This window comes from Corvus hawaiiensis, chromosome Z, assembly GCF_020740725.1.
Source record: "Corvus hawaiiensis isolate bCorHaw1 chromosome Z, bCorHaw1.pri.cur, whole genome shotgun sequence".
Classification (NCBI taxonomy): domain Eukaryota; kingdom Metazoa; phylum Chordata; class Aves; order Passeriformes; family Corvidae; genus Corvus; species Corvus hawaiiensis.
This window is the reverse complement of record NC_063255.1, coordinates 1,621,282-1,635,155: the sequence shown is the minus strand read 5'-3', so window position 1 is coordinate 1,635,155 and position 13,874 is coordinate 1,621,282. Positions and strand designations below refer to the sequence as shown.

Genomic DNA, 13,874 nt, shown 5'->3' with positions numbered 1-13,874 from the left:
GGTAGTTTCCTTGGAAAAGTCTGGGGCTGAAACCTGGAATCTCAGGTCACTATAAGAATTTGAAGAACCCTGGGAGATGCCTGGAAGGACTCTCAAGTGAATCTTGGAAGCAAGATTTGCAATTTAAACAGCAAAAACATCTCAGGTATCTTCTCTGAAGGAGTCCAGGGCTGCTGCCTGGGATCTCAGGTGTCTCAAGTAAAGGCAGAAATTGCAGGAGATGCCTGGGAGGAGTCCCAGGAGGATTCTGGAGGAGGCAGATTCCTCCAAAAGAGAAGAATCCTCTCAGTTAATAGTATAATCATATTAAAATTTATCTAGATTTTCAACCAAAATGCACTTCCACACTTCTAAGCCACATACACACATTAAAACTTTTATATCTATCTTCTTACACAGTGGCTTTATCCAATCCTGTACTGAGAAGACAGCCACCACTTCTTTTGTACTGCTGACCCTTTTCTCACAGTCATCACACTACCACTACTGCACCACTATTAACACGCCTCCCTCAGGAGCAGCTTTTAACTGGCAAGACACAGCTACCATTAAAAAGTTACTTTTAATCCCCAAAACAAGTGGCAGGTAAAAACAGACACTGAAAATTGCAGGTCCAAGCTTGGTTTCTCCAGTAAAGTTTAAAAATAGACTGTTTTTAGTAATCAACAAAATACAAGCAGCAACCTGCTTAAGATGAAGTTATACTACAGGAAAAAATATTGCTGTACCATCAGTTGATATAAATACATCGTCATATATGTTACTTCATTCTGGTCATGTTGAGCAGCAATGAAATCTCATCTCAGAAGCCAAAGCAAACACATTGAAAAGCACATTTCTTAGATGCAGAAATCGCACTGGTATTTTTACTTGCGATACTGGTGCTAATTGATCTTTCAAACAGAAGAAGGCTCAGAAGTCTCCCATCCACAGATCAGAACACTATGCTTATCAAAAAATGTGCTAATTGCCCCCTATTTCACCTGTCCCACCACCTTCTGGAGGATCCCTGCAAGCACTTTGAATACGATAGACAAATCCTAGATGTGAACTTCTCCAAAAGAAGATTTTCTAGCATCAGATACTTAATCCAGTTATTTTAAAAAATGAAGTCATGAAGGACACACAAAGATCCTACTCATTTTGCAAAGCAGAACTATAATAAGAGCAAAAAAAGGTTCTTTATTAACAATAAAACTTAAAGCCCAACAGAAGGTGAAGGTATTTAGCTGTAACTGCCAGAGGGAGAGTCATATACAAATGAGGAAGTGAGGTGAGACAGTATCTGTCATACCACCTAAGAAAAACAAACTGAATCAATTTACAAGTTAAACTGAAGTTGAAAAAGAGCAGAGACACATTTCAAAAATCCTTATGAAATGTTACAGAGCACCTTCTGGTGATGCTTCCTGGGCATAAAAAGGAAGACAAATTAAAACAGGGGAAAACACAACATATGGGATGCAACATATGAATACAGTGAAACAGGAACAACCTGCAAAACCCCTGGAAGTTTAGGATGAGCTCTGAGCTGCCTGTGGACGTGATCTCTCACACAGCACCTATATACCTTACACCTCATTCATCCAACTGCCTCTGTAAGAAGAGGCCACTGATTTACACTACATGCCTCCAAACAGTCCTCCACCCTTATTCAAAGATCGTTTTGACTCTGAATTAATGACCTTACTGTTTTTCTCCCATATCTCCAGATGGTGGGAATCAACTATTAAATCTTCTGTTGTGTTCTTTTCTTTCTCTGCCTCTGTCTTTTGGTTCTTTTACTCAGAGTTTGGATTGAAACACAGGAGATGCGGAGCTTTTCTTCGGACTCAGACGTTTATTATTTCTTATCTATAGTACAGCTGCACAGTATGTGCCTCTAAGTTAACAAAGTGAAAATGGCCCCCAAGTGCTACCTTCCAAAGTCTTTTAAAGCCCAAACTACCCATTTATGGAATGCCAACTAATTTATTTTTACTTATAATCCAATAACTAATCATTCATGTTCTGCACTGCGGGTTTTTTGAACCAATACCAGATCACCCAGGCTTATGAAGAAGAAGGAAGAAGAAAGAAGAAGAGCAAATCCACACCCAAAATCCTCCATCTTGTTACATGTATATTACCATATCCCAGAAACCTAAATTTTCTACATCTCTACATATTCCACCCAGTGATACAACAAACTTCCTTTTAATTACACAGCAACAATCTGAGTGCTATCACATCATTTGGGAAGCCTTTCCCAAGGCCTCAGGTCAAATGCAGTGTGCTTTTGAAGATCACTTCCTGTGAGCACTGAAAGACTGAAATTCTCTGAACCCAGGGTTCCAACATCAACCTCCAAGCTTTAGCTCTCACCACCCCTCTTTGCAGGCAGAGATTCCTGTATTTTCAAGGATTCCCCCTTATGAAGGCACATACACATCCTGATGCTTCCCAAGCTCTTCTCCAACCACCTAAGTTAGCTTCCTAAGCCTCTCACAGTGTTATTGTTAATCTTAAAGCAAGAAAACCCACAGGTTTCTCTACTGATCCATTTTTTAATACTCTGTAGCTATTTTATGAAGTATGGAAGTACAACACCAGAATAGTACACAGTGTGTCAGCACCACTCTTGCCATACAGGGAAGGATAACCAGCTCCAATATTCAAGTCCCTTTATCTCATTTTCAAGTCAAAGACTGAATTACCCCTTTTCACCACAGGACTGTAGTTAGAACATCATGATTTCTTTGTCCAGTAGCCCTCCCAGCCCTCCCAGTTCTTTTTGGGTCTGGCTCAGCCTCTGTTACAGAGCAATTAAAATTGCTCTTCTCAGTTGGTTCCTACTCATCCTTATCTACTGGCCTAATAAAAACAAAGAGGATTGGACAAAGATGTCAGTAGCTTGTCAGTAAATAACAAAGAAGCAACAGTATGCATGAAGAGCAAAATAAGAGCAGTACCAAATGCTGGTATTGAAAAAAAAAAAAACCAAAAGACCCACAAAAACATACTGTTGACTTTTCAGTGATGCTTTCCTGAATTTTTTCAGCTTTTCCCATGAAGTGTTTAAAGTTGCTGATAATTTCTGGGATTTTCTGATTATATTTTTTTTAGGTGATAATATATTAAGATATCCCACATTGCAGAGCATCTGAGTACCTGTATCTGGACTTGTTTTGACAGATGCACCACACTGTTTTTCTGGAAAAGGTATATCAGAAATTGTAACTATAAAACAATGCACACACCTAATCTTTACTTGTCTAGGGCAACCTGGGATAGTGGAAGGTGTCCCTGCCCATGCAGGGGTTTGGAACAAGATGGGCTTTAAGGTCCTTTCCAACCCAAACCATTCCAGGATTCTATTCTGTGATTCTAAAGATACAGCAAATTGTTGTGGTTAGCAGCTGTTAACTTGCCGTATCACACACTAGCAGCCTCAAAAATTATACACGACCATTTGTTCACAGAATTCATGCAAAATGACTCAGTCCTTGCCTACATAATCTGCAGTGGACGACACAGGAGTTCAGTCTTGAATCAATTCAGCATCAACCATCTCACCCCAGTTTGCCAACAGTGGCGTCTATCAACTCCGATTTTAGCAATACATCTGCTAGAACTTGGACTGAAACCAAACTCACTCCATATCTGCCATCAAACAGGCAAGGGATCTAATTACTTGGCAAGATTTCAAATATTAAAATGGAAAGGGTTCTCTATTCTGTTACCAATTCCCCTAGACAGCCATTATCTTATTAAAGGAATGCTTTTTAATAAGTAAGATTTGTTAAAGTGGTTTGTGACATTACTAAAGTGGGGAGCATAAGCTAATTTATAACCTACAAAAACCATACCAGGTGTCTGTTATATTGGCCATTAACCACAATCCTATTTAAGCGGATAAAAAGGCACTACAGTTGTATTTCTATAAAATCTGTGAGCTGCTCCTTGAGGAGTTTCAGTCTTAGGTCAACCTTTTAAGACATTTGGCGTGTTAGTCCAGTTACAGCTCATTTTGTTAACTATTACTCCTGAAAGCATAGAGTAAGATTGTGCAACTTTTTGGCCTGAGTATCTGAAAGAGATAAATAAAATAATGAACAGAATGATATCTGCTACCAGTTTCTCTACACCATGATCAGAAGTGAGCAGGTTTGAACCTGGGTCATGATAGTGGCACAGAGAAAGAGGAAATCCAAGATGGTCTTGTAGCTTTACCAGTACTACCCTTGACTGCAGTGACATGTTCAGCAGCACACTCCTGAGATGACGTAACAAAAAAGAGTAAGTGAGCCAGAACTGGTGAATGAGTGATCAAGAACCTACTGCTCCCACTGCAGAACAGAGGCCACTGGCAGCTGGTGACACCCAAGCTTGCAGGGCTAATCCCTCATGATGAGAGTAAGGCAGGCAGAGCACGACTCACCAGATTTTCTATGTCTGTCCGTGCCAACACGTAGGTCCGCACGTTGCTGTTCTGATGCAGAAGCATGTATAAGAGAAGAGTGGCTTGATCAGATTTCTGCTGCTCACACAAAGCTGTGTATAAACTGTTAAAGTTAATCTGGAAAGCATGTGGATTTGATGACGAAAATGCAGTGTTATCTGAAATAAAGAAATAACAGAAAATCTTTCACAAATACATTTATCATTCAGTTATTTGTTAACTTTATAAAACCTCCGAGGGAAGTATTTAAGACACCACAGTAAGAAGGAAACAAAAATCACACAACTCTTATCACCAATGGTCATAAACCATAATAGGGTCTCACAAAGCTTCAGTTGTGCCAAAAAGCTGAGGTTGTCCTCCCATATGAGCTTGAGTAAGACCCCTGTATCTGCGCAAAACATTCATCTTTTTTCATAAAGCAATTTTGCCCCTCCATATGGCTTCCACTGCTAAGAAGGAATGTGATCCCAGGAGCAGCTGGAAGGAGGGCAGCCACAAGGTCTTCTCTGGAACCAATATATCAATGACATACTTCCAAGCCCTGCACCTCAAACTTCCAGGTTTAGTTCTCTGGTATTAAGGTGGAGTATCTCCCATCCATCCCTTTCTTGGCATGCAGGGTGGATGTGTATAAGTCATGATTATTGTGATATCTCAGTGAAACACGGGTGTCAGGACTTCAGAGGTGTGTGGTGGGGAGTTTTGTGGGTTAAGTGATGCAAAATATCACATCATATTGTCTGACATCCCCCAAAGTAACAGCAGTTTGTTCATAATCACAATATACTCTGTGCCAGAGCTGGAAGCTAAAATGAAACAGATTTCTGTTCACAGAACCTTTACCAGTTTCAACAAAAAACATCCATCTGCACAGACCTCTAAGGTCTAGAAATTCCCCGTGGAAACAGAAAAGGCTAGTACTTTAACAGGGCTTTTGAAAAAGATGGAGAGTGAGAGAATTTTTACATGGGCAAACAGTGATAGGATATGGGGGAAGGGTTTTAAACTGAAAGAGGCAACATTTATATGAGACATTAGGAAGAAATTCTTCCCTGTGAGGGTGATGAGGGCCTGGCACAGGGTGCCCAGAGAAGTGTCCAAGGCCAGGTTGGATGGGGCTTGGAGCACCTGGGAAAGTGGCAGGTATCCCTGCCCATGGCAGGAGAGTTGTAACTGGGTGATCTTGAAGGTCTATGTGGGTCTATGATTTTTAGCCGATATTTTTATAGAAGTTTGCTAAGTAGCTTTCAGCACAGAAGAGCATGGCAGTCGTCACTTATTTTGAACAACATTTCCACCCGCTTTGGACGGAAAATTGCTTGGAAGTGCTGCAGGAGCCCTGCAGGAGCCCTGGCTGCCTCTGGTTTTGTGGGGCCCAGCAGACAGCGTGCCGGGGAGCCACTGCTCCTCTTGGCCGGCACAAGGGGGGACAGCTCCAGCCATTGAGCAGAAGGCAGCAGGAGGCCCTGGAGCAAACAAGGCTCCTGCCTGCTGGAGTTGGGAACCACAGAGAGACGCAGCCCCACGGTGATGGAAACCCTGCCTGTCCCAAAACCACACACCCACAGGCGCAGGAGAGACTCCAACCTGCCTTTCCTCAACCACTGACCATGACTGTGGACCAGCTGGTTTAAAACCTTCCGCTTCGGGCAGGAATTTCCCTTCAGGAGGGAAAACCTGGAAGTAGACAGCAAAATCAGAACAATTCAGTCCTTGGTGCCACAGGTCATTAGCTGAGAAGTACCCGTTGACTTTGCAGCTTCACTTCTGTGCATGTTTAAGCTGTGCCACTGGGCTTTACAGTATTTCACTATCAGTTTTATTACGGGATACTAAAAAGCCCAGAAAAATTAAAACCTAAACAAAATTAAAGAAACTTACCAGCTACACCAGCACATCCTGTATTATTCTGCAGAACATTAAAGTGACCAAGAGAAAAATTAAACTATTCTAGACCATGTAGGGAAAAAAAACCCTATCCTGAATTCTTCTAGTTTTGCTCCAATTAAATTACAGAAATTACTTTAACAAAAATGCCAGTTTTCCTTTCATAGTATATATTATGACAGCAACTAGCCTCTTTTTTTTGCATTACTTTCCTCTTATGAACCCCTTAGAATGTTTACAGAAATCAAATTTAAGCTCAATTATGAGTATTGCTAGTGGGAACAAATTTCTGGGAAACAATAAGTCATTCTAGCAACATACACATGTAGAGAAAATACAGCTTTTCATACTACATTTGACACAAAATAAGTTCTTTTAAAATTTTATAATGATATATGTATAGCGCTCTTTAATGAAAACATTACTGGCTATTGATGGCATGAAACAAAGTCAACCAAAATGAAACATTAAAGGAAGCTTGCAGTTTAAAGACAGAACAAAACAAAAACTTTATCAACAGTTTGATCTCAACCACCTGTAAATGGTATCCAATAAATCAAAGAAGCATGCTAGGACTCAGAATTCTTCTTGGGAGAACAATCCTCCACCCTCACAACCCAATAAATCTTCCTAGGTAATGGTGAATTAATTTAGAGCTCAACCTGGTTAAAACTTAATGGATAAAGAAATACAAGAACTCCCCAGAAGAAAGTGCATAACTCAGGATATTACTGTGGCTTCACAGGTTGTCACACAGCTCCTGAGTTCTGTGCACGCTGCCAACCTGCACAAAGCCAATGAAAGGTAAAACCACATGGCTCAGACTCAGAGATTTAAGCATGGATAAATGGTGGAGTCCCAATCCCAGAAGGGATTTAAAGGCTGTGTGGATGTGGCACTTGGGAACATGGGGTAGTGGTAGCCTTGGCAGTACTGGGGAAATGGTTGAACTTGGAGGGCTTTTCCAACCTAAATGATCCTGGGATTCTGTGAAAAGCACAGGCTGCATGCTGAGCTATCTAGATAACCCAAGCTGTGTTAGGGCATTCCCATGTCCCAAACAAAACCCTCTGCCAGTCAGTGCCACATGGTACCTGCAGTTACCTGACACACAGACTGGAACCTGCCTTGTCAAAATCCAGACAAGCACCAAAACAACTGTGAAATCTCCCATACAAACAAAACTCATGGAAGTTTTATGTTAAACATTTTTTTCTTAATTTTGAAATACAAAAATACAGTCAGAAAACCCAGGTAGCAATTTCATTATTTACTTTCTCTCTAAGGAACGTGACTCCAGGATAAAAAGTGCTACAAATTTTTAGGGGACTCCTGCAGACTCCTGGATAACCAATCTACTTATAAGTCAGTTTTACAAAGTATACTCCCTCTGTCCCCACCATTATGTTCCAGCAGCTGAGGAACTCCACGTCAAAACTCCCAGATGAAAACATGCTATTACTGCTCTTCCATGGGCTCGCTGGAAGGACAATAAATCTTGGAAAGAGAACCTCTAAGCAATCACAGCAACTTAAAACTCCATTTCATCAGTTCAGGCTCAGAAGTAAGAACAGATACAAACCTTGTGTGTTCTTGAAGGACATGATGGCTTGCCTGTAGGGGTTCGGGGTGTCTGGAGCATCTGTCAGGTTGGCCAGGACCAGCAGCAGCAGCAGGCTCTGGCTGGCCAGAGGGGAGCACTGCTCCAGCTGCGCCGACGCTTTGCTGCCCACCCCACCCAGCGTGAACACTGTCCACAGGCCAGCTGCAGAGAAAAAACAGCAAATAATAGGTTTGGTCATATTTTAATAAACAAGGCTTCTTTAGAGGGTAGATTAGATATTGGGACAAAATCCTTCCCTTTGACAATGGTGAGGCCCTGGCACAGGTTGTCGAGAGAAGCTGTGGCTGTCCCATTCCTGGCAGTGTCCAAGGCCAGGCTGGATGGGGCTTGGAGCAGCCTGGGATAGTGGAAGGTGTCCCTGCCACTATTGGCACTGGATGAGCCTTAAGGCCCTTCCAGCCAAATCATTCTCTGATTCCACAACTGTACATTGTGCATGTACAGCTCCAGTAGTAAGGCATAATGTATAAAGCCAATGTAATGTCCCCAAAGGCTGCTTGAAAAAACTCTCATTATCACACTGCTTAAACTTTGATGTTTGAGCCTCAAATGCAGAGTCATTTTCATACTTACAGCACTAAAAAGAATTAACTCCAATACTAAACTACTGCATTTGAAATTCCTGTCCCTGATTACAGGAGCATTGGTGAACCCAGATGACCAGCTACATGCCCAAATACTGATTAGAGGAGAAGGAGCATCAGAGGAGGATTAAAGGACACCCCTCATCCCTGTCCAGCAAGTCCATCAGTCCTTACATCCTTGCCACTGTTCATGGGACTGTATTACAGCACTGAGAAAAACTAGGAAAAGAACCAAAACTGAAACAGAGACACTGCACACTCAGCATTATGGGGGTACAGAGTCAGAGGAAAGGACAAAACCTCTACATTTATCACATCTGGGCTCTTGATATACTCATTCCAAGGGGATAAGAAGCAACCCCTCCCAATCACACTGTATTAGATTCATCCCCAAATGCCTGCCTAGCAGTTCATTTTTTTGAGAGCATCTTGAAATTTTATGGCAGAGACTGAGCATTTCATAAAATTATTCATTTAACAGGTCAAAGCTGTCAGTTATACAGGAAAAAAAAAATAGTTGCCTCTACTTATAAAAAGGTAAATCCTTATTTCCTCTTTTAATTAATGCCTAAATCAAAAATTAATTACAACACACATTCTTAAAGAAAACAGAAAAATTAAGCAAGTTTAGTTTCCAATCTTCTAGTCTGCAAGATTCAAGGTATAAATGACAAAAACCCTGTAAGCCATTTGAATGCAAACATTAAAGTATAACCAATAAAAAAATTTCAAGTACTCCTAGCACGACAAAATTTCAAGCCATCCAATGAGTATTTTTGTTCAAAGGTAATAGTCAGATTACGTAACAAACCAATGCTCCCTCATTAGGACAATTGCAGGGCAATTACTGCCATGTCATGGGCAAGGAAGCTAATGCCACTCAGTGTTAAGCAGCTTGAGAGAGTTCTTACAATAAAAAGCATTATAATTGCAGCCTTCTTAGCAAAAATTTTGTGTTACATTAATAACCTTTTATCACCAGGTTTTTCATCCAGTGTCCTTATCAGAATGAATGATGCTGACCATGAAGTTAGTTTTTAAGTTCACATGAGTTAACCAGAGAAGTAACATGCAAAGAAACTATTTTAAAAACCCTGAAATAACTGTACATTTATTATTACATGTTAAGTAAATTAAAATTCATCCCATTTCCTTTCTTAAACTTTAGTTCATTTTTAATCTTCCACCACCCCATCCTTCTGTGGCTGGCATCTGCCATTACTACGTCTTTCCTCAATAGTTAGGAAAAGAGGGATACGGCCAAAACACTGGTGATTAATCTGAATCTTCCACCAGGGAGAATGAGGTCAGTATGTCCGAGAGAAATCTGCACATTAATATGTGACCCAAGTAACCTCCTGAAGTTCTCTCGTGCGTTGGCAAGTCCTCCAGAAAACCAATCCCATGTAACAGGTTCATAAAATTCCTTTCACTTGCAAAGGGCAATGTCACATTAGGTGCTAAATATTGGCTGGTGCTCCCAACATACTCAAGTCAAAAAAGTTTTAAAGGAAAATATTGTTTCTGATCATAAACATCAGATTAAAATGCTAAATAGGTAAAGAGCCTGGGAGGACAGAGAGACAGGCAGTTTCTACCTGCATGCAGTAGAAAGGTATGTTCACAATACCTGAGATATTACTTTGTTAAACATAATTTTATATTTATGCACATTTCAAAATTACAAAACTATATTTAATTTCTTTAACATGCAAAACAAAGTAACTTCTACTGCACTCCCTTAGAAGCTTTCCTCACTAACTTTTCATATCTGAAGTTACAGAAAACTTAGAAGAATATACACTGATACAGTGTGGCCAGAATAACATTTCAGATTCTGTTTCTTCAGAACATCACAGGAAAAAAAGAAACCAAACCAGAATAAAAGGGAAAAAATCCCATGTTTAAAAGGGATGAAGGCCAGGTTGGACAGGGCTTGGAGCAGCCTGGGATAGTGGAAGGTGTCCCTGCCCATGGCAGGGGGTAGAACGAGATGAGCTTTGAGGTCCCTTCCAACCCGAATCATCCTAGGATTCCATGATTCTATGCAAGTTCCTGTTTAAGCCAACAGGATAGCCACAGATGGCTGCAACAGTACTAGTTCTGCCTGGCATCATTATAGGCATGAAGAGAAATTTGCCTAAATGCTCCAACATATAGACTGGATTTCTTTCACATTGAGATTTTTTTATTTTACTTCTATCCTCTTATCATTTTTTTATATAACACCCAAGAAATACAAACTCCAGATGCTTTTATAAAGCTTTCTACATCTCTGGAAGGTGGCAAAGGAAAGCTAGGGTTCTCAAAACTAAACCACTAAACTATGAAAAGGAGAGAAGGGTAGATTACCTGAACCACCATCATCAGGCAAACTGCTTCTGAAGATTTAAAAAGTCTTGAAAAGGCTCTACAGTACCAAATACTACCTTTCTAGTCCTAATTATAAGCCTGATTAAGTCAATAATCCATAACCCTAAAACAGTCTCTTCAATATTGTTGAAACACACCACACAGCCAATCATTCTCTCCTTTCTGGTGAGATGGGGGAGAGAACTGAGAGAAAGACAAAACTCATGGGTTGAGATGAAGACAATTCAACAGAACCAAAAAAGAAGGGAAAATGATGATGATGATGATGATAATAATGATGATAAAAGAATACACAGAGGAAGTGATGCACAATGCAGTTGCTCACCACCTGCTGCAGACCCTGAGCAGTGTCCACCCACCCCTGGCCAATACCCCCCAGTTTACAGCTGAGCATAACAGGATATGGGATATTCCTTCAACCAGGTGGGTCAGCTGTCCTGGCTGTGTCCCCTCCCAGTTCCTTGTGCCTTAAGGAACCTTGAAGCTCATCCCATTCCACCCCCTGCCATGGGCAGGGACCCCTTGCACTAGACCAGGCTGCTCCAAACCCTGTCCAACGTGGTCTGGAACACTTTCAGGGATGGGGCAGGGCCTCATTCTGTGCCAAGGCCTCACCACCCTCACAGGGAGGAATTCCTTCTGAAATCATGAGAAGCTGACAGGTTCTTGATTCACTGTAAGCACAACTTAGCAACAACTAAAAAATGAAGGTGATATCAAAATTACCCAGCACTGCAACTCTATCCAAGCAGAAGACAAGACAAATATTTAAGTATTTGGATCACTTATTTAATTTCTACAATTTACTGTTTTCTGCAGGATACTTTTAATTGCATTTCCCTAGTATTTGTCCATCGTTTCTAACTGTGGCCAGATCCAGGCTCCCCAGTACAAGAGGGACATGGAGCTTCTGGAGCAGGTCCAGTGCAGAGTGACACATATGCTGAAGGGCCTGGAGCATCTCCTGTGAGGACAGGCTGAGGGAGCCGGGGCTGCTCAGCCTCGAGAGGAGCCCCAGCTGAGAGGGGCCCTCAGCCCTGGGTGTCCCTGGCTGCAGGGAGGGCTCAGGGCAGGGCCCGGGCTCTGCTCCGGGGCCCGGCAGCAGCACCAGAGCCACGGGCAGGGCCTGAGCCCGGCAATTGCCCTGCACAGGAGGCAGAACTGCTGCCCTGGGCAGGGCCAGCCCTGAGCAGATTGTGAAGAGCAGGCATGGAGTCTCCTCCCTGGGGATATTCCAGAGCTGTCTGGACACAACTCTGTGCCGTGTGCTCTGGGATGATCCTCCTGGAGCAGGGAGGTGGGGTCAGATGTCCCACTGTGGGCCCTTCCAGCCTGACCAGCTCTGGGATTCACGGATATAACTTTATTTCTTGACTCAGTCCCACGTGGAGCCACATTGCTAGAAGTTTTGTCAATTACGGAAATGTAGAATTCTCCCAATTATTTCTGGGAAATACTGTAATACTTTGATAAGGAACTGACTGCGTTTACCTTTAAAACCAAATGAACAGATTCATTTTTGCCCTTCTCTTCCACTAAACTAGCCACCACAGATATTTTTCCCCTGTTCATACAACTCTATGTAAGGCAGAGCAAGAAAAGCAGGTCATAAGAGCAAACTATGTTATTTTGCAACAGGAAGCTGAGATCTTCTGTAAGATGGCTGGAAACACAGTTTACAGCCACGAAAACAAATCCAGGACTTTAATCTAGTTTGACAGTCTGTGAAACAACACTTAATGGCAAAATGAAGTTATGACACAGTCATCAAAATAGAACTTTCTTTCACCTGACTGTTATTTGATGTAAACACAACTCTGCAGAAATCTCAGCCTAATGCCTGGTCTCTGTTACACAATGAGATACAAATAAGGTTCATGTTTGTACCTACTTTGAGAGAAGTTTAAACGCACTTATTTATAGTTTCACAAGATCAAGAAGAATTTTAGGAGTTTGATTTTGAAGATACTTTGAAACCAAGAGTGCAGAAGGTACTCCAAAAACTCATTGCACTCATATAAAGCATTGCAACTTATAGTCAACAACTTCTAACACTGTCTACCATTATTCTAAGTCAGCAGATCAACAGACTGTGAGCTATAATTGATTTTTGAGCTCTCCTGGATTAGTTATTAAAATAGTTGTAATTCTTCTGCTAAACATGTATTATTCACCTTTCAACCTTCAGTGTCAAGCCTCAGAAGACAAACTCTCTGACTTCTCATGCTGGACAGAGCATTAAATTAATGCTGAGGAAATTGTAGTTACTTATTTCCAAGTTTCTTTCTAGGAAATTAATATTGTTTGGGGTTTTTTTTTAATCTAATAGTAGCTGAAAAATTCAATTAAAGTAATCACTGAACTTCAACCTTTCTTTGAACATCCTTCATTGCATTTAAATATAGGCATTAAATTGCAATTAATACTGGCAAAGCCTTTTTGATTATGCTGCTGTCTCTCCTCACTGGAGCTTGGCAAGAGGGCAGATCCTTCCCTCATTCCACATCACGTAACCCATGTCCTCTCAAACATATTTAGCATCCTTCCAATGAGTTTTTTATTGCTTTTGAAATTATTTTGCCACGGGCACCAACTTGAGGTGCAGTCCCAGGCTGCTTTTGAGACTGAATAGGACAAAATAAAGAGTTTTAATAGACATGAAGATCTTCAAAAGGTCTCTTGATCTCCCCCTGTCATTTTGGCATTTCCAAAATGACAATCCTGCTCCTTTGTTGCAAAAATGGAAAGAATACAAATAGATAAGGCTACAGAAGTTGGCAAAACCAGTGTTAAATATCAGAAAGAAAACTCAACCACAACGAAAAAATCCCAACAGAACAAATCTAACTTATGGTTAGTAACACACCCAGGTCAAACCATAGCTCCCCAACCTGCTTTCCTACTTCTGAAACTTTTAGCATCCGGAAGATCGTCCAATGCTGCAACAGCATCTAAGGCATTA

The 13,874-nt window shown here is 41.3% G+C and overlaps 1 protein-coding gene across 10 annotated transcripts in view; it reads right to left on the bottom strand.

Moving 5' to 3' along the window:
• The window catches only part of DYM (dymeclin), a 211,246-nt gene that overhangs the window by 124,610 nt on the left and 72,762 nt on the right, over positions 1-13,874 (bottom strand). For all 10 annotated transcript variants that reach the window (XM_048291048.1, XM_048291038.1, XM_048291041.1 and 7 more), the window contains 2 exons: positions 7,914-8,096; positions 4,421-4,599 (listed from right to left, as the gene is read on the bottom strand). In XM_048291048.1, coding sequence (XP_048147005.1) covers positions 4,421-4,599; positions 7,914-8,096 — 362 coding nt within the window. The remainder of the gene's footprint in view (positions 1-4,420; positions 4,600-7,913; positions 8,097-13,874) is intronic.